The sequence below is a fragment of the Branchiostoma lanceolatum genome, chromosome 1, assembly GCF_035083965.1.
Source record: "Branchiostoma lanceolatum isolate klBraLanc5 chromosome 1, klBraLanc5.hap2, whole genome shotgun sequence".
In the NCBI taxonomy this organism is placed as follows: Eukaryota; Metazoa; Chordata; class Leptocardii; order Amphioxiformes; family Branchiostomatidae; genus Branchiostoma; species Branchiostoma lanceolatum.
In genome coordinates this window covers 27,590,896-27,609,735 of record NC_089722.1, presented here as the reverse complement: position 1 = coordinate 27,609,735, position 18,840 = coordinate 27,590,896, and the positions used below count along the sequence as shown (strand labels likewise).

The 18,840-nt window shown below is 39.9% G+C and overlaps 2 protein-coding genes across 3 annotated transcripts in view; one reads left to right on the top strand and one right to left on the bottom strand.

The window, feature by feature from the left end:
• LOC136446017 (transmembrane protein 132B-like) overlaps positions 1-9,118 on the top strand; it is a 37,072-nt gene extending 27,954 nt beyond the window's left edge. Inside the window, exons 4-10 of one of the 2 annotated variants that reach the window (XM_066444295.1) lie at positions 294-519; positions 1,037-1,180; positions 2,427-2,641; positions 3,295-3,467; positions 4,087-4,232; positions 4,688-4,882; positions 6,277-9,118. In XM_066444295.1, coding sequence (XP_066300392.1) covers positions 294-519; positions 1,037-1,180; positions 2,427-2,641; positions 3,295-3,467; positions 4,087-4,232; positions 4,688-4,882; positions 6,277-7,476 — 2,299 coding nt within the window. In that variant the 3' untranslated portion in view covers positions 7,477-9,118. Of the gene's footprint in view, positions 1-293; positions 520-1,036; positions 1,181-2,426; positions 2,642-3,291; positions 3,468-4,086; positions 4,233-4,687; positions 4,883-6,276 lie in introns of both variants that reach the window. The other variant, XM_066444287.1, reaches the window with a different exon arrangement.
• A 4,819-nt stretch (positions 9,119-13,937) lies between these two features.
• On the bottom strand, positions 13,938-15,413 carry LOC136446009 (small ribosomal subunit protein mS25-like). Its single transcript, XM_066444276.1, has 2 exons — positions 14,964-15,413; positions 13,938-14,312 (listed from the first exon to the last, which is right to left on the bottom strand). Exons 1-2 carry the CDS (start codon positions 15,261-15,263, stop codon positions 14,052-14,054), a joined length of 561 nt encoding a protein of 186 aa, XP_066300373.1. The 5' UTR covers positions 15,264-15,413; the 3' UTR covers positions 13,938-14,051.
• Positions 15,414-18,840: the final 3,427 nt, after the last annotated feature.

Genomic DNA, 18,840 nt, shown 5'->3' with positions numbered 1-18,840 from the left:
ACTGTTTATATTCTAGGTTGTTAATACATGCATATTCTTTTTTTCCATTTTATTCAATTTTCATTTCAAAGAAATACAGACGTACATGGCACAGGCACAGTAATCAATACAAATGTACATAAAATGACACATTTCCAAAACTACAAAATCATAAAAATTATGAAAATACGCATGGAACCCCTTCATAGATGATAACTGATAACAATTAGAATACAGTCTGTACATGTACACATGTATATTCTTTCCTTTTTAAATGATTCGGTCTAACAAAACATTTGCTCTTGTTTTTGCAGGGAAATTCCCCCAAGACCAATTTTCGAGTGGGACCTCCTGGCAGGCAATGTGTCCAGTCTAGAACATGGCGGTCCTCGCATCAACTGGCGCATCGAATACGAGGTCAAGGACAAGCAACGGGAGGTCTTCACTCCGAACCAGAAGATCGTCACCCATCTAGAAATCAGGGAAGACAGCGAGGAAAGTTCGGAGGAAGAGAGACCCATCCTTGTCCCCATTGCTAAGGTATGACAACAGCTGTCAATGCATTTGAACTTGATTGATGACTTGAGCATTGAGACATGGCCACACACATTTCTATAGCCTTCCTTCATCTTGTTTATTAAAATAGTAACTGTTCAAAAGAAGATAAACTGTAATAAGCAGAAATGCAACAAAAACAATAATTACGGTTATTCACACAGCAGAAGTAGAATAAAGAGCTTGAGTTGTTTATTTTAAGAGATTCTGACGTTAACATTTTTGGTATGACGTTTACCATTTTTGGTAAAGACTCGTGGTGTAGTTGCAAAATACTTGAGCTTTGCTGTGCTGAAGACCACCATGTCAGTTTGTTTGTCTATGCATTACAACCTTATCTGTACAAATAACTGTCAAGTTCCATTGGGTTTGATAAACCTAAAGAGGATTATTAGAACATCCTATTATGTATTGCCTGAAATGACAAGAAAACCTAATTGATGGTTATTGCGACATGTTCGTGTTGAGTTAATCTTCTTTCTTGTTGTGTTGTACAAAACAGCACACGCAGCTCTTGAATACAGCGATCTTGAACGGGCTACATGTGTCAACGCCGCTGCGGGTGCTTGCAGTGATGCGGTCCGGGAAGGTGATTGATATCAGTGATAAGGCGACGTGTACATCGCCAGGCACTGATGTCATCAAGGTAAATACTTCCCAGATAGCCTGTGGCGCAGAGCTCTTTGTGTAACCTGTATATTACAATGTTGTTCTTACATAGCTATTTTCTTAGTTGATTTATTGTGTTGCCATCAAAAACACAACTGTCCATAAAATGCTGCTTTCAAATGTTACGCTATGAAAAGGATTCTTGAATTGCTGATAAAATTGCTTTGAAAAATAACTATTGTCAAAATGTTATCCATAGCTATTTTGATGATTTGGTATGTTGCAATAAAAAATTCCTCCAATAGGCTTGTCATGAAACACTAATTTCTAATGCACACACAATGTCAAGACAGAAAGTGATTGTTGAACATCTAAAATTATGTTTTTAAATACATGAGGAAAAGTAAAAAAAATTTTTTACCACTTTCTGTGCTTTGAAAAAAACATTGGTAACATCAGACGACTAGATGTTTTTGAGAAATGCCAGCATCAGCTTTTCTGAAGCTGCCAGATGTGTTATTGTTGAACCTTCGAGGCATCTGTGTTCATCTCATTGATTATTCATAAGGAACGTGGGTTTCTTTTCTATACACTTCTGCCCCTGCATTTTATATGCCATTTGAATGACATACTCTCTGTTGTGTACTTTGATATGAAAGCTATTATATGTTTTACAGCACTGTAGTGCTGAAGTCTGCTATCTTTCATTGTGTTAATGGCTCTTTTGTGAACATACCATGTTGGTGTTATTGCCCTACAGACTGACCCATACATTTCTCGCCTCCATTCCATTTGGAAATAAGATTTAGAATCATCCGTGTGGCAAATTACGGAAAAGCAATTTTAGCCAGGAAATCTGACTGTATCTGTTTGTCAATAATGCATGCCTCCGTGCACTGATAATTAACCTTTGGTGGATGGAAATTATCCACTGCATCTGTGAAGACATCAAGTTTACTGTTGTTTTTTATGATAGCAGCTTTTTAATGGGTTGGTTGAACCCAAATAGTTTATTCAAAATCTTCTTGAAGCATTATCACAATTTTCTCAGCAAAGTCAGCATGTTATTTGAACATAAATATTATGTTAAACTCATTGAATAAGTGCAAATGTGACAAAAATACATGTAAATATTTTTATTCTTGAGCAATGTTGTTTTCAAAGTTAGTGGCTGGCTAGCTCAGTGCTTTTCAGTGAGGCTTTATATACATGTACATGTACATGAAAATTAAGTTACAGGCAACCAAACAATCAATTAAACCTTCTCTTGCTTTCACCCATAGGTTATGCACGACTGTTCCATGGTGTATCTCGACGGCACAGAAATGAGAGGATCCCAGCACGCCACCATCATCGTCTCATACGCAGATGTCTTTACGGAACTGAACTTCACGGTATGGATGCCGGAGCTACCCCTCACCGTAGAGCTCAGCGACACCAGACTGAGTCAGATCAAGGGATGGAAGGTGGCATTAGTTTCAGACAACAACTATAACAGGTGTACTTTTCTTACTTACACATTTACTGTGCTTGGTTGTTTATTTTCTTGATACGGTCAATTTAGAATTTTTTTCACAGTGACCTCTCACTGGAAAGTCATCTGACAACAAATAATGCTCCCAATTGTAGCTTCTGATTGTTTCAACCGAGAGCTCAAAGATACTGAAGACTCTTCACCATGTTGTGAAAGTTAAGTGTTGCAAACTAAAGTGAATTGGCAACATAACTCCAACCTACTGGTGGTTACTGTTACACTGTTAGCGCTAAAAGAATGAAATATTGAATAGCACACAATGGACCAGAATGTCTCACATCTTTCATATGTTACCTGTGGCAATCTAAAGTTTAGATGAGAACTTTGAAGTGGAATTTTGATTGCAGTTTTCAACTTGGGAGAAAGATCACTGCAGTACATACAAACACAGGAAATTAAACATTTTACATTCAGAACGTGCAGTGATATCTATCTGTATGTATAAGGGTAGAGACAGTTAGGAAATTGAGCTGAATTTGTCATCGAGTTTTAGTATCTGTCTTAAAGGCCGACACTTCTTTGCAAGTTCAAGTTGTAGGGTCCAATGGCAATATATGGTGTTTACACAGATATGCAGTGAATGTAAGTTCTAATGTCGTCATTGTCCTACTCAGTAGACAGTCACGTAGTGCAGCAGCAAAGCTGAACTTTGACCCACGGCAGCTGCTCCGCGAGGAGGTCTCGCCAGACAGCGCGACAGAGGGGAAGGCACGGGCAGCCTGCCGACTGCGGTACCAGCATGCAACAGTGCAGGTGTTCACTCGGTTCTACACTCCGGAGAATGACCTGAGTGAGTTTGCGTATACTGTAATTCTTGATTTTTTACCTGTAACTTAATTTGAGCTACTTAAACAGCCACTTCTCATTATCTCTAATATTTGATCACTTACATTTTGGACAGTGATTTGTTCCCACCGTTGAAATTAGATGCAGTGGACTACTGACTTCTCCCCAAACCACTAAAACTATCAACCGCAATATTAAATGGATTTACAGTATTTATATTTGTACCTGTCAATGTTGTTGCCATCACTGAAAAGGTTGTGTTTTGGTTCCGTTTGTGGTTAGGTTTGTTTGTTTGTAGACAGGAAAACTAAAAATGTTGCAGATGTATCTGTATGATATACGGTGTGTGAGAGCGTGTCAGTAAAACAAAGACAAGTTTGATTATGGGCCTCTAGTGGCTTTCTATGGTATTGCAGCATAACTCTCAGTTTTGGAATCTGGACCAGTGCTTGTTGTCTTGACACAGTAGATACTTACATGATGTTTACATTTTTACAGCTTATAGCTTTTGTATTTCACAACACAATGATTTAAAAAATGTCTCAACCATTCTGCTTCAATATGTCAGAGGACTTTTCTCCATCACATGTATCTGACGCATAGATTTTTTTGTAAATTTTTAGCTGGGGAAAACCGATTCCTGCTGGGTGACCGGTATCTCCAGATTACAGAGCTCATTTCCAGTTTTATCCGTGTCGCGGATGAGTCCATCGCATCCCTGAAGGGGACCATGGTCAATGCCAAAGTGCCAGGGACTACAGAGATACAGGTATGTGGTCTCACGCTACCATAGTGTCCATCACTATTTTTTGTACACTTATAAACCTGCAATCTTTGGGAAATATTTGCACCTCTGATATAATTATTTTTCTAACAGAAAAACAGAACTGTCATTTCAGAATTTTCAATATTGTCAATGTATGGAATGTTACAGGAATAAGGATCTCGGTGATTTTGTTGCATGGCATGTGTTAGGATGACTGCTCTGCCACTCTTGACAAAGGAAAGAAAGGGTCTTTTTGATGTTTTTTTCTTGACAAATATGACTGCAATGCAAAGGAGTGACTTAATTGTGTGATTTTAGAAAATGTAAAAATGGAACATTCTATGACTCCATGTACTACATGAGGGCACATGTAGTAGGGCGCAGCGCACAAGTTTTCCAGTTTAGAAAAAAAGACACTGTTTTGAAAAAGTTTCTTTTTATCCTTTTGTATATATTAGGTCATCTCTCCACTGAATGGCAGACTGATGGGTGCTCAGGAGCTCATGGTCGCTGATGACAAGGTCACCATCAAGGGCATCAAGGCCATTGTTGTTGCTGGGATCACCATGTCGCTGATGCCTGAACCATCCTCCGGAGGCAAGATATTCTCCGCCACCACAACGGCTCAACAGACAATGACAGGACAGTATCAGGTAAATACACTAGGAGTTGTTCTGGGCCATTTGTTTTAGGAAAGCTAAGGTCGTGACAGCTAATTACAAAAGCTAAGTTTATTTTATAGCTAATTAGGCAGCTATTCAACCAAACGAGGACACTATTTTTTGCGGTGATTGCCTTAAACTGTATTTTTGTCAAAATGTCAACATTACCTCAAAAACTCCTGACAAACATGGCCAAGCTATGTATAAAGGTAAACCTTGTGTTTATAGTTTTGAATGAGAATTTACCTCTGGAAAAACATAGAAAGATTATTTCAGAGAGTTAGAAATTCCAAACTTTCCTGACCTCTTAGATTTCTCATGCCCTCCTTTCTTGCTACTTCAGTCGAGTGGAGCAGAATATTACATGTGAATCACAATGACAGAAAATCAAACGTCAACAAGGGGTGAAATCAAGGTTAATATGATCCACTCTCAGGTTCACCGCCGTCAGACAATTCACTTCTTATATTAGATGTCCCAAAGGATAGAGAGTTCAGCACTCTATCTTGATTTCCCTCTCCGCTGTCTTAGATTGTGGCATGTTTCATCGCAGCATTGGATTAGGGAAGGGAATTCGTCTGGCCTACCGCACACTAATAAAGTGCCAAGAGGGTTAGAATGGATTTCCCCCACAATAGACCCAAGTCATTTCACCACCCAAGAATGACTAGATATTTCTTTCTGGGGTGTATCTCACAGTTTTTGGCGGACTGCCAACCGGTTCAACCCAATCTGTGATAAAGATTGCCCCATGTACCCGCTGTAAGACATGCCCCTAAGCCACATGTTGGACCCCAAGAAGCCGATCTGATAATTACATTCTCAACCTCATCAGAGAAATTGCATCATTGTGCTGCACAGAGGGCAGTAGGAAGACTAGCTAATTTCAGCAGGGCAATATTTCTAACTCCTGTGGCTGTAAAGGAGCCTGATTGCATTGAAGATAAAACCGTAGGTCTGTGACATTGATGCTAGTCACGTTCCTGAAACGACTGGAGAATCCTACCACCATCCCGTGGGACACCCCACAAAACACCTTTAACATTTGGCAAATCTAACCTGAGCCCAGCAGAACTAACTAAATGGATTTTGTGACTTATTTTATGATCTTAGTGGGGCAGTGTTGTGCTGGTTTTGACACAGATGGATATCTTGGTTTGAAAAATGACCAATCTGTGTTGAAGTGGGATACAGACCACTTCTCTTGGCACTGCCTGATAAGAGTAAACGTCCTCTGGAGGGTTTCAGAAATAGCACGCGTATTGGTATGAAGATGACGGATTATATAGAATTTGTCATGTAGTTTGCGTGAGATAGATATCCTGGATCTTCTTGCAGAATGTCATGACCTTTGGGAGTAAAGACATTTCTTATCTTTCTTCTAGCGGGGAGTGCTGGATGTCTCGGTGTCGTTCAGTGATGGATCGGCGTTCTGGCTGCGAGATATCGAAGACAGCGAGTACAGCATCAAGGTGTCGTCCCTCAACCCCCGCGTGGTGGCCCTGAGCCCCAGCGAGACCCACACCATCCCGCGTGTCATCGCCACCGGCCACGGGAAAGGTGACCTCCTAGAGGTGGAGCTTAGGATCCCGGAAGGGTGCATGCGACGCAAACGAGGCAGCGAGCTGGCTTTCACCCGCACCGAGATCAACGTCAACCTCACCAGCAGCATTCCCAAACTGGAAAGTAGCGACCCTCCAGTTGAAGAGGATGAACTCAACGCAGGAAATCGTCCCAACGACATCAAGAAGACGAAACCCGAGCTAACTGTTGATTCTAACATCCTTCGTGTTGAGTTTGGTGAGGAGAAGGAGGACACTAATGATGAAGAGTATGTCTATGAGGATACGGAAGAGATGCTTCCAACCTCAGAGGAGGAAGTTCAAAACGATATGATTATTGACACTGTGGAGGACAGACGAAAGGAGGAGAACATCATCATACCTCTGGACAACTTAGACTTTGGCAATCTACCAGGCAGCAGCAAGAAGGCAGTGGAAGAGGTCTCGGTGGAGAGCGAAGAGACGTACCAAGATTACGTGGAACAGCCGCGGAAGCTGTCGGATCTGGAGATCGGTATGTACGCTCTCCTCGGCGTGTTCTGCCTGGCCATAATGGTGTTCTTGGTGAATTGTATCCTGTTCGCAGCGAGATACAAGCAGAAGAGAATACCCAATGGCAGCGACGAGAGTCTAACGCACGCCCATGATTGGGTGTGGCTGGGTAAGGCCGGCGAGGGTCCCGCGCCCGCCAGCAACACCGTCAGCACCCAGGGTTCTGAGGAGCCGTCCCAAACCGGGTCCGTGGAAGACGTGAACGAAGAGGAGAGCGAAGACGTCCTTCCTGCGCCGCCGATCATTGCTGCCGACGAGAACGAAAACAAGGAAACTGAAACGCCAGAGGAAGACACGATGCCTGCCGTGAACTTTACCACGTTTGCGGCGCCTAAAGACCCAATCAGAATAACGAGTAACCCTTGCCCTCCAGCGGAGGAGGAGTTTGACTGGGACTATCGACAAATGGGGTTGAAGCCAGATGACGATATGACAGAATACCTGGAAAACTTAAAAGAGTCCTCAGCATAGAGTACCGCCTGCTTCGAAATATGTAAAGCTAAACCAATTATGGAAGCCTAAGGCTTTTACATGTGTTTGTACATAACCCATGTGGTTAGTCGTAGCCATTTGCATGTTTGTTCCACTAAACAAAGTCTAATAGTCATGTGCTTGTGTCCTAGTGAGAAAAAAAGATTAAAAGTGTATTTATATTGTGCTATTTAAAAATGTGTAAATACTTCGTGAAGCAGCATTTCACCTGTGAAAGAAGTGGCTTGACGTCATGTTGGTGAAATGACTAGGGATGTTGACGTAAAACACAAATTGTTACCAGTAAATGTGTTAGGGTGTGTTAGCAAAGAACTAACCAATTTGCAGAGAGTGGATCATTTGCTTCTGTGTAAATATATATATGTATATTATAAGTATATATGAGACCGTCACTAAACAGCAGTATGTCCCAGAAAAGCAGTATGGGTGGTGTAGTTTTTTGTGGATACGCAGTTGTGACCAAAGTGATGCACAAAAGTAACCACTTGTAATGTGAGCTGTCCTACTATTGGCCAAGCATAGGATGCCCCCCTCCCACAGCTATATTTGAATACAGCAATGAGAACCAAAAAATGTGTCTACCCTTAGAATCATGAGCAAAGAGACCAAGATAAGACTGAGACACATTTGAATGATTTTATTTCTTTTCTATTTTGTACAAAAGTAGACCCATTACTGTTCACAAAGAGCAACTGTCTTGTCTCAAATGTACTTTGAAACTTAACAAATGTTCTCCATTGTGTAAATCTTGAAATCGCGAAAGAAGATCAAATTTTTATCCTTTGAATTACCGGGGTGTTACCCTTGATATGTTTTTTTACGAGCCCTTTGTTTATGTCATTATGTGTTGTTGATCTTTTATCCATCAAATTTCTCGACTCGCTGCAATGATTTCCCGCGGGAAATTCCCACTCTTTCATGCACCAATGAAGTCAGTACAATGCATATTTCATGCAGAAACTTTTTACGATATTGCCGCAGAAATGGTTTAAGAGAATATATAAATGGATACTTGTATCCATTATTGTACAGAAGTGAAAAAATGTGGTTTGCAGCAAGACTGTGATTGACTACTATGTAGGTTTGCATCGAGAAAAAGGGAGAGGGAAAATAGGGAATCAAAAATATTCTTAACGTTATGCAGTTAACATGATGTGAAGACTGTAACCGTTTTACGACTTGTTTCTTACGAAGATTATGGAAACAGAATTGTAACGCAGTGGCATGAAAATTAGAGGAATTCACAATCCTATCTAGTAATAGGATTGATTCATTACCACTACTAAGTACTGCCTTTTTTGTAATTATTTAAGCCTGGCATGCTTAATTGTAATTAACTGTACAGGATGGTAATGTTGCATTGCAGTAGAATAGTGTTGTCATTATAAACATGTGGACCTGAGATCTTATGTCCAGGTATTTGGAGAAAAGTGCATCAGATCTGTATGTGTACCAATGGAAGTGGCCATCTACCAATCAAATTGTTTGATGTGAGCCAAGCAACCAACCAGAGAAAAGAAGGATAATTGAATCATGTATGCTTACATGTGATTGGTCACCTGCAGGTGGGGTGGGAGGTCATTTGCCACTGAATAAATGTTTATTTTTCCATGGTGGAAAATATTATTGTCAGCTGTCCGTTGCTTAGTACTTGACCTTGTACATAGAAGGACACATCATCAGCCCTGTCACTCACTTTACACCGTTTTATGTTACCTATTTAGCAAAGATGGGCAACATCGTAAAATGAGTTATGTGACATCATGAATTATATATGAGAGATGCTGTAGGGACAGATACGTCTAAACAGATAACTAAAATAGTAGACAGGATCAATAGCTGTCCCTCTGTATCTGTATCAAACAATCTATGTAGGACGTCCTTCAGCGTAACACACCAGCTTTACAGGTACGTGGCGTGGTAGCAGCTGCAGTTGCATTACACCGAATGACCTGTCACACCAAGGAGGTTTTATATATATAAAACCTCCTTGGTCACACCTAACCTGTATGTTCCTAAGTAGCCATGTGCTTATGCAGTACAAGCTAGTGCAAGCTAAAAAGTTGCACTAAAACTCTCCAATTCAATGGCAAACGACAGCACCTTCTTTTAAGAATATGAGTCCAAGAGCTCTGCTGGTATATACTTAGCCACAATGCTTTTTCTTGCATTTTCACAGGAGAATAATGTATCAGCTGGGCAAAATATGAGCCACCAAGTTACAACATACCAAAATTGGTAAATATTTCAAACAAGTTGATGAAGATTAGACATCCAGGCAATAACAAATTTTATCCAGTTGCTTGAGTAACTGTCATTTGGCGTATTTGAAACAACAGATTTTGTTGCAACTTTTGATGCATTGATATCAGAGAAACTTAAACAATAGGAATACAACTTTATTCAATTTTGTTGATATGAGCATTTAGGGATTGATTTATCTTTTTTTTCAAATTGGAAAAAACTTATTGGCAAATCTGTTGAAGTTGAGTTGGTATGACTACTGTAAATCGCTTCGATATAGCGGCAGGAAAATATAACAGTTTGGGGAAAATGGAGTAGGGCACTTAATTTTAACTACTGTGTATGTAAAATGAAATTTTAGCTAGTGGCCGTTAAATCAGCTAAACAGTCAACAAATCAAGAATTAAACTATAACGTTTCCGATAAAGATGACTTCACCTATGTACTAGTATCTTAGTCATGCAGGGAGGGTTCCTTTTCATCTGCCTGTGTGCCTCAGCTGGATGTAGGTCCTGCCCATTAACTCACCACTCTAAGGTGCGCTCGGAGATAATGACTTCTCGAGACGACATGACCCTCAAGTAAGCAAGGAGATATCTCTTGAATTTTCTAGTTTGGGCCACGCACTGTAAATTCCTCTAACTTTGGAGCAATCATGTAATTTTGTGGCATCATGAAATAAAAAGAGCTTGTGCGTGGTGTCTTCGAGTTTGTGGTTGAGAACTTGAAACAATAACAGACACAATAGAAGACTGTACAAAATAATGTTTGTAAAATTAACAGCGAATAGTCCGAGATTCACAATATTCTACACCATGGATAGTGTTGAATGATGGTATATAATGAGTGTTGCTTTTGACAGGTTAAAAGATTTTAACACTGATCCCTTCAACAGTCTTTACTTTGTTGTTGACCTTGTACATGCGTTGCTATGGTGATGTGTAGGTTACGCTCATTAAAAGCAAGCCAGGATGACCTTGGACTCTTTGAAAGGTTCAAAAGCGCTGCTGTCCCAAATCCCCACAATCTCTGGACTGTTTCTGCATGATCTTTTCTAAAACTGTTGAAGGTTGACATTTGAGAGTTTGGGCTTCAGTTCAAAGTGTTCAAGAGAGTGCTCATCCACATTATTAATGCTTTTCAACAACCTATCAGAAGCAGCGGCTGTAATTGGATTAAAGGTTTCAAACAAGATGTCCTCCAGGCAAATGCATTTATGGTTCTCTTTTTAAGTCCTTCAGATGATAGGTAAGTGCAATCCCACGAGATTCCTCACACGACCCATCTCTGTACTAGATGTTACCGTAAATCATTTTAGTTTGCAGGGGCTTAAATTTCACAGGAGCTGGATGGGTTAGAAATGCCATTTGTGGTGTTTTCGGGTGAAACAATACAGAAATAACAAAGAACATATGCGTGATGAGTTTGATGGAAACTGCCAAAAAAATAACACTGCCAATATTTCATGATTTACGGTACATGTCAAAAGTTAGAAACAGATTTAGGGTCTCAATCACAAAGGCAAAACTTCAAGCAGTCTTTAAAGAATCCAGTCATTAAAAGAAAACAATCCTGATTCCACATCTAAAACCACATCTCACCCTTCTATTACTGACATGGTGTAAAAACATAGCAATAAATTTTCAGAACGTGTGCAGACATTGATGTTTCTTAATGCAGTTCCCGATGGCTTTGCCTTTTTGCCCTCTTAATAGCACGCTGAAATGTCATGGGTATGAAGGCTATTCCACCGGGAGCCCGTAAATGCCAGTGAGCTCGTCGTATTCTTGCATCTGAAAGAAAATTGCAGTGGCAAAGCTACATGGTGCTCAGTGGAAGTAGTAAAAATAGTCAGTATATGCGGTTCTTTGAATCTGTAATGTTCTTCAAGTCGTTACCAGACTCCATAAGTCACTGGAAAAATAGTAGAAAATGGCCAAATAGCTAGTTTGCTGGCTTACTCCTCTGGCATGTTATTTGTCTATATTTGGCCAATTTCTACTATTTTTCCATGGACTGATGGAGCCTGGTAGAGGCTAACGTCCTTCCATCATTATCACCAGGCAGATGGTATTATTTGTAACGTTAGGCCATACCAATTTAATTTTTTGGTTCGCATAATTTTGAAGGAAAGGAATGGAGTGGGTGGTTAGATGAAAAAAAAAATGTAACAAGTACAGTATATCGTTTGATAAACCAAATGCTACCACATGGTTATCTCTATGCAGATGTAGGAAGGCAGAATCCTTAAGTATAAAGAACTACAAAATGTTATGATTTTGTCCTTAAACATCTGCTTGGAGATTATGGAATTTCTAGATTTGTTCTATACTTTGTTTTGATCGATGGATTCCACATCATTGGGGGCCATTTTCGACATTAGTACCTTCTAGTTGGTTGAAAGTTTGTACAGCTTTCTTTGAATAAAAGAAGCATTTACAAGTAAAATATTACACTTTTGGAGCTCTCCATATCAGTTGACAAGTGTACGTTATGGGGCGACTAACATCATAAAATGTTGTCAGGTTGACATTGCCATCAAATAAATCAAACCGCCAGAGCCTGATGCTAGTGATGACAGTCAGGCGAAGTTTGCAATTGTTCCCTGCAGGTGTTATCGTAGTGACAGCTGAGCAATTTGTGTGGCTTATCATTGAGAGGCAGGTTTGATTCCCTTCTGTGATTTTTGTGATGCATGTGCCTAGTTAAGATGGAAAAGGCACACTACAGCATGGGATCAGATCTAAATATGGTGTTCTTCAAGTACTGTACTATAAATTTTGTAAAGCTAATACATGTAGTTGTTTGATTTAATTTTTGCAGTTTTCGGGGTGACGTCTAGCTCCACCGCTAAATCATGAAGAAATTTTTTTTGGCTACCCTACCGTTGCGAGAAACACTGAAAAGGCTATAAAAGATGAACACAGCGACCCCCAACCAATCCATCTGCTCGAGGACTAGCCTGTAGGAAGCATGCAACATTAGAGACGTAAAAACGCACAAAAGGTCATATAAGATGAACAAAGCAACTCCTTACCAATCCATCTGCTCGGGGAATGGCCTCTAGGAAGCATGCAACATTTGAGAGACGTAGAAATGCACAATTGGCCATAAAAGACCAAGAAAATGACCCGAAACCAAGTTATCTGTTTGGAGATTACCAGTTCTGGTTACTCCAAGATTACCCTTGGTGACATTGAACTGTTGAGACATGAATCCCGCTACATGGTCGGTGACTACTGATATACAACACAATAAAACCCTAACACAACCCAGTGTCACTGGAACCAGTGATATTTCATACTAGCTATAATGGATATGTTTTATGTGTTAAAGTTTTCTGTCTTTGTTGATTTTAAAGTTATTATAATCATTCATTTTATTAGAAGTGCAGGTTTTATGGTGAGATAATGTACCTGTTTATATGCAGTGCTGCATTCTGTGTGATGAGTTCATACTATAAAGCAATAGTTATTATAAGAACTGTTGGAGTCCTTCATGTTATTATATAGCTCCATAGGTTTATCTACAAACTTCAGTATATTGAGCATAAAAAACACAGTCCAGGATTTTATAACATGCTTCCTCTTTATTTTCCTGATTGCTGTTTAATTCTGGACACACTTGTGTCACAACCAAAACAAGATGGTGATACAGTAAGTTGGCATTAAGGAACAAGTGTGTAGTGTTGCATTTTATTCACAATTGATGCTCCCGTGAACTGTATTTCCTTGAATCTTGCTGACAAGTGAAGTAGCAGTAGGAAATTTTAGTACGATGAACAAGCAACTATAGTGACAACCTGATTTATGTTCTGAATCAAAGTTGAACTGCAAATGCCAACACAAAAAATTGAACATACCCACATTCTTTACTGCAATGCCAGTCTTTGTCAAGGACTGAGCAATGCTATATGTTGTTGATACAATGATAACTTATCTTTTCATCTATCATGTATCATGTGGTGTCATATACAACATCACTGTGAACTTCATACTGAAGATCATTTTAAATTCACAGGGACTTAAGTCTGCAGTGTGCGGAGATGGGAGGTGTAAATTATGTATAAAGTTTATGGTTGAAACAAATACAGAGCATGTGTTTGCAATATAATGAGTTTCGTACGAGGGGTCACCTCGAAAACCCAGAACATAAAACCAACGCGAGTATTTCATGACTTAAGCTTTCATTTCATACTTCACAATGTTGATAATACTACAACTATTTACTACTAATATGTACTACCACTTCACTAAATCAATGGTTTGGATCAACTGTCCTTGTCACAGTACTGTATAAAGTACATGTTCTCAATATCGCTCCTCCATTCTCTTTTTCATCTGATATTTCCCGCGAAGTTCCTTGGGAAAGTCCTCTGAGGACGAACACGGTAGCTGGCCCTCGATCTCGCAGATGCACTTTCGCGGCCACCTGGGTCCGAAGTTGGCGATGTTGATGCTTTGTTGCTGACTCGTCTCGATCTCTTCCAGTTCTTTGTCCGTCTTTCCCAGGATTTTCTTCACATGTTTGACGATTTCCTGTCGACTTTTATACTCCACATCTACTAGAACCTGCACAGACAGGAAAGACAGAAGATGTCAGCTTGATTACATTGTTATACATTACTTTGTATTGTAAGCACAATTTTAACATGTTACATATCTATCCATCTATTGATCTATGAATAGTATGATATTTACAATCTATTCATAGATCTATAACGTCATGTATTATGTTGTATAACCTCCATGACACCAAAATACTAAACAGTAAGGTACTTTTAGCATAAAACCAAATATTGTAATAAGCTGCAATTGTATGTAGTAACGATAATTAAGCACTGTATTTTGCAAACTGCTTTGCCAGTTTACAAACTGGCTGCCATGTTCAATCACTCATCGGAGGACAAGTAACATATTCATAATTCATATTCATAATTTGAGAGAAATCTCCAGTAGGAAGGACAATTTTTTGTGGAGCCCATTAACAGAAGCGGTCGCTATAACAGGAAGAGGAAGATGTGTTTACATGTATTTGGCACAAATGTAACTGTTATATGTTGATTAAATAATACTAACGTTACTATTTTTTCTGAAAGTATTCTAAAAATATTTTTGGTGTTATAACGTTAAGTACACTTGCAGTTTGTAAACCCGACATAATTGTAAGAAACACATGCACTCAATCATTAGCAACATTTCTAGATAAACAAAAATGGTCACCTGCTCTCCGTCGTCCAAGTAAAACTTAAAGAAAGGGGAAGGGGTCAAGTTCTTGAAAGTCACGACTTGCACTTCCGGGTTCTTGTACTGGACCTGCGGCAGGTGGAAGAACACGAACTCCCGCGCACCTTCGCTGTTCTTCTCGAAGACATTGTAGTTCACGGACATAATCTTCACCCTGTCCTTAAAGACGATCTCTCCGCTTTCTAAGAAAGTGCGAGTCCTTCGGATGGGATATTTGCCCAACATGCGTCCTTTGAACATGACCCCGCCGCTAAGTTTTGCCAACGTTAGCCACATGTTTTCGCTGTTCTGTGACGCTAAAAAGCTGCACGAGATGTTCTTATACCTCAGTGGTCCTCAAAATTCTCAACAAATGATATTTTCTTGGATAAAGGGTAACATTTCTCACAGAGGACTTTCAGTACACATGGCCGCCGCCATCATGATCATCATCATCATCGTCATTTGAATGGTCTAGCATCGCCCCCTTGCGGTTGATATTATGTATGCAACACCTGGTTGTGCCAGTCATCGTAAAATGGTGGGTTTAGAGTCAAGGCTAACCACAACGTCGAAACATTTTGCTCGATGTCATTTGATAAAGCAAAGGGATTGGAGTTGAGATGCGTTCAAGGTTGCGAATCAACGTTGGTGTTGGTCAGAGATTTACAGTGCTTCAAAATGCCTTCAACAATACCATCGAGTCATAAATTTTAAGTTGTGTGATTAAGGTAACGTAACAAATTGTATTAACGATACTTGCAAAAAGGAAGAAAAACTGAAAAGTTTCTTTGATCCTCCAACAAACATAACGCACAGAAGGCGTGTTGCAGAAGTGCCACACGCCTTCTGTGTCCCAAACAGTGGGCAATATTTGATAATCTGGCGACACAGCCTACGCACAGTCAATAAATCCACAGTCGGCGTATCAAAGAAACGTTAACGCCCTATTTGTTCAATTTTATCGCAGTTAATCAAATTATGATCGCGAGCAAACCGTGGACGTAAAAGCTTCACTCCCTGGGTAAACACGAGGACGGAAACAAGTTTGTATCGATCAGTCAAAGGTAATCAGAAAGATCACAAAAAGAATTTCAAGTCAGGACATGGAACCACCCACATGGAGTATTTACAGTTTACATTTGGTTACGCATATTTCCGATGTAGTGAATGTGTACGTACCAAGTACACACATATACGGACATGTCACTCCACATGTTTTGCCAATATAGCAACATACTCCGACTTGAACCTGGACATCGTAGTTATCTTCGCCGAGTACTTGTACTCGGAGAAGATTATGTTTTCGGTTGAAAAATCTGTTGGGTGGGTCTAAATGTATGTCAGGAGCATAACTCAAGAAAGCTTCAATGAATCTTTATGATTTTTGGTAGGTGTGTAGTGGTTGTGCAAAGGAAAGTCAAGTTCGAAAATGGTTCACCTTGCGTTTTTCAGCAGTACTGCAGCAGACTTTACATTTTTGTGTGTTTGTATGTAGGCAAAAAAAGTGACGGAAACATTGATGGATCTTCATGAATTTTTGCAGGTGTGTAGATGTTGTGGAAACGGGGGTCAACTTCAAAAATGGTTACCCTGGTATTCTCCGTTGGTACTGCAGCGGGCTTTGTGTGGATGTGTATTTGTATGTCGCCAGCATAACTCGAGAAGCTGTTGATGGATCCGTATGATATTTAGTGGATGGGTAGGGTTTACAGAAAGGAAGGTCAAGTTCGATAATGGGCCTTCTAGCGGGTACCTAAGGTACTGCAGCGGAGCTTCAAAATTAAGGGGCATATTTTCTGAAAGTGCTATGGTCATGATTTTTGTGTGGTAGATAGTTCATGCCACAGAAAGTAAGTTCTGTAAATTTTGTCTCCCTAGCGACTTGTTAAGAACTGCAGTGGGTGTTTTTGTTTTGACATTCGGACATGAATAACTTGAGAAGGGGTCGACAGATCGTCGTGATGTTTGGTATGTAGAGAGCTCGGATGGTGCTTTACATTATCAACGACTAATTAAGCAAATCAGGAGCTAATTTGCATAATTAGTAAGGAAAGTTTGTTAGCCTACTGCATTTCAATGGGACATGGGACAGTGTCAGGTCATGTAAACAGATGGCCTTGCATAAACGTACATGTAGGTCAAATAAATAAACTATTCTCCAAGCAGAGGTGTGGGTCCTGCTGGTTTAACGCGTTCAGTTTAGGCATTTTTGTTCAACACGGTTGGCGACAAAATAGAAAGCCTGACAAAAACACCTAAAAACACGTCAACAACCAGCCAGATTTATTCTATTCATATATATTGACTGTACTATTTCATCATCACTTTCAACTTACAACACTGCAATATCGAACCTTTGTGGCCCATATTAATATACTCATTTTGTTTCATGACCAGTTATAACATATATCAGCACACTCTACACATTTACTAGTCCTGTACCAGCAAAGGATTTTTAACCATATCTAGACTGGACTCATTCGCCCCATCATAACTTCCAAATGGTATGGTGCATGATCAAATTTGCAGGGGGTGATAAGCACGTAAATATTAATCACTCTCCATGATAAGCCTTGATTATTTGGCGAAGATAATGTGTTCGTGGAACTCTAGTTAATATTAATCGTTTCAAACATTTTCAGGTGTTTTTTTTTTTGTGCTATTGACTTTGTCTCTCTTTTATCTAGCGGTAGGTAAACATGGCGCCAAGCTACCGTTCGTTGCGAGCACCGGCATATTATACATGTATGTCGTAAAGACTGTTGGACAGTTGCACAATTGAATAAAGTTAACGTTCATACAAACGTTATCAGATGGCTGAAAGCCTGGTATCCAAACCTATCACAACCGCCTACACTCTTCCCCCCTCTCCCGACTCGGCAGCCATGCGAGGCTAGATCACGAAAGGGCAAATGTTTGATATAACATTGAAGCGGCAGCATTAATAGATATGATGTTCGAAAAATGACGCCAAGTCCGCAATCCGCACATTTTGCGTGAGATATTACTCTTCGACATTATGAATTTTTGGATCTTTCTCGCAAGTACTGTTTTTTGTTTTTAGTTATTAAGGAGGTTAATTTGAAGTACGGCATCAGTTATCATATTATATTATATCATATCATATCACGTGAATTGACTTGGGGCTATGATAATCTTATCCGATAAGCGGCGCTTCTAACGTTGGGTAACATAAATTCGTGGGGTACTTAAATTCGGGATTTTTCGAAAACGGGGTATTTAGGTATATGTGCTAGATGCAACATCAGTAATACCGCTAGAAATGCAAACTTGACAGACTAACGCATTCAGAATACTGTCTGAAAAGCTTCGATAACCATGCAATAGAAGTTGGCGACGTCAAAAACTCTCCGTCCCTTATCGACAGAGTCTGGGGGCTTCGTGGGAGACTCACACTGCACGGTTGTTCGCTGGTTTATAAGACAAATGTCACATCTCCTGCCTGCTAAACACAATTATTTACAAGACAACTTATTGCAATCTCTTTTGCTAACCTGTAACTGGATTCTAAGTGTGATCAATCATCAAAACTCCTCTTTGTTGCTACAACCTATGGCACGTGTATTTTCCCGCCGCCATATTGTTACCCAGAATCATGTCGTCAAGCAGACGACAAAAGGTTTGTGAGGAACACTTTTTTGTCTAAATGTTGCTTGTGATAGTGGACTGAAGACGATATTTTCCTCAAAGTTTGCTCCTAACACAACAAGGAACACATGGACATAGTAGTATAACCATTGCTACGGCATCCAGCTAACTTGTCATGAATAATGTACACGTTGCCATGACGGTGGGGATCGACTTTGAGTGACGTTCTACCGACTCAACAAACGGGATGTTAGCAAAGGCC

Coding starts and splice junctions, on each gene's coding strand:
- LOC136446009 (XM_066444276.1), bottom strand. CDS start 15,263: ATGTGGCTAACGTTGGCAAAACTTAGCGGCGGGGTCATGTTCAAAGGA. Junction 14,313..14,963: donor ACTTGGACGACGGAGAGCAG/GTGACCATTTTT, acceptor CTGTCTGTGCAG/GTTCTAGTAGATGTGGAGTA.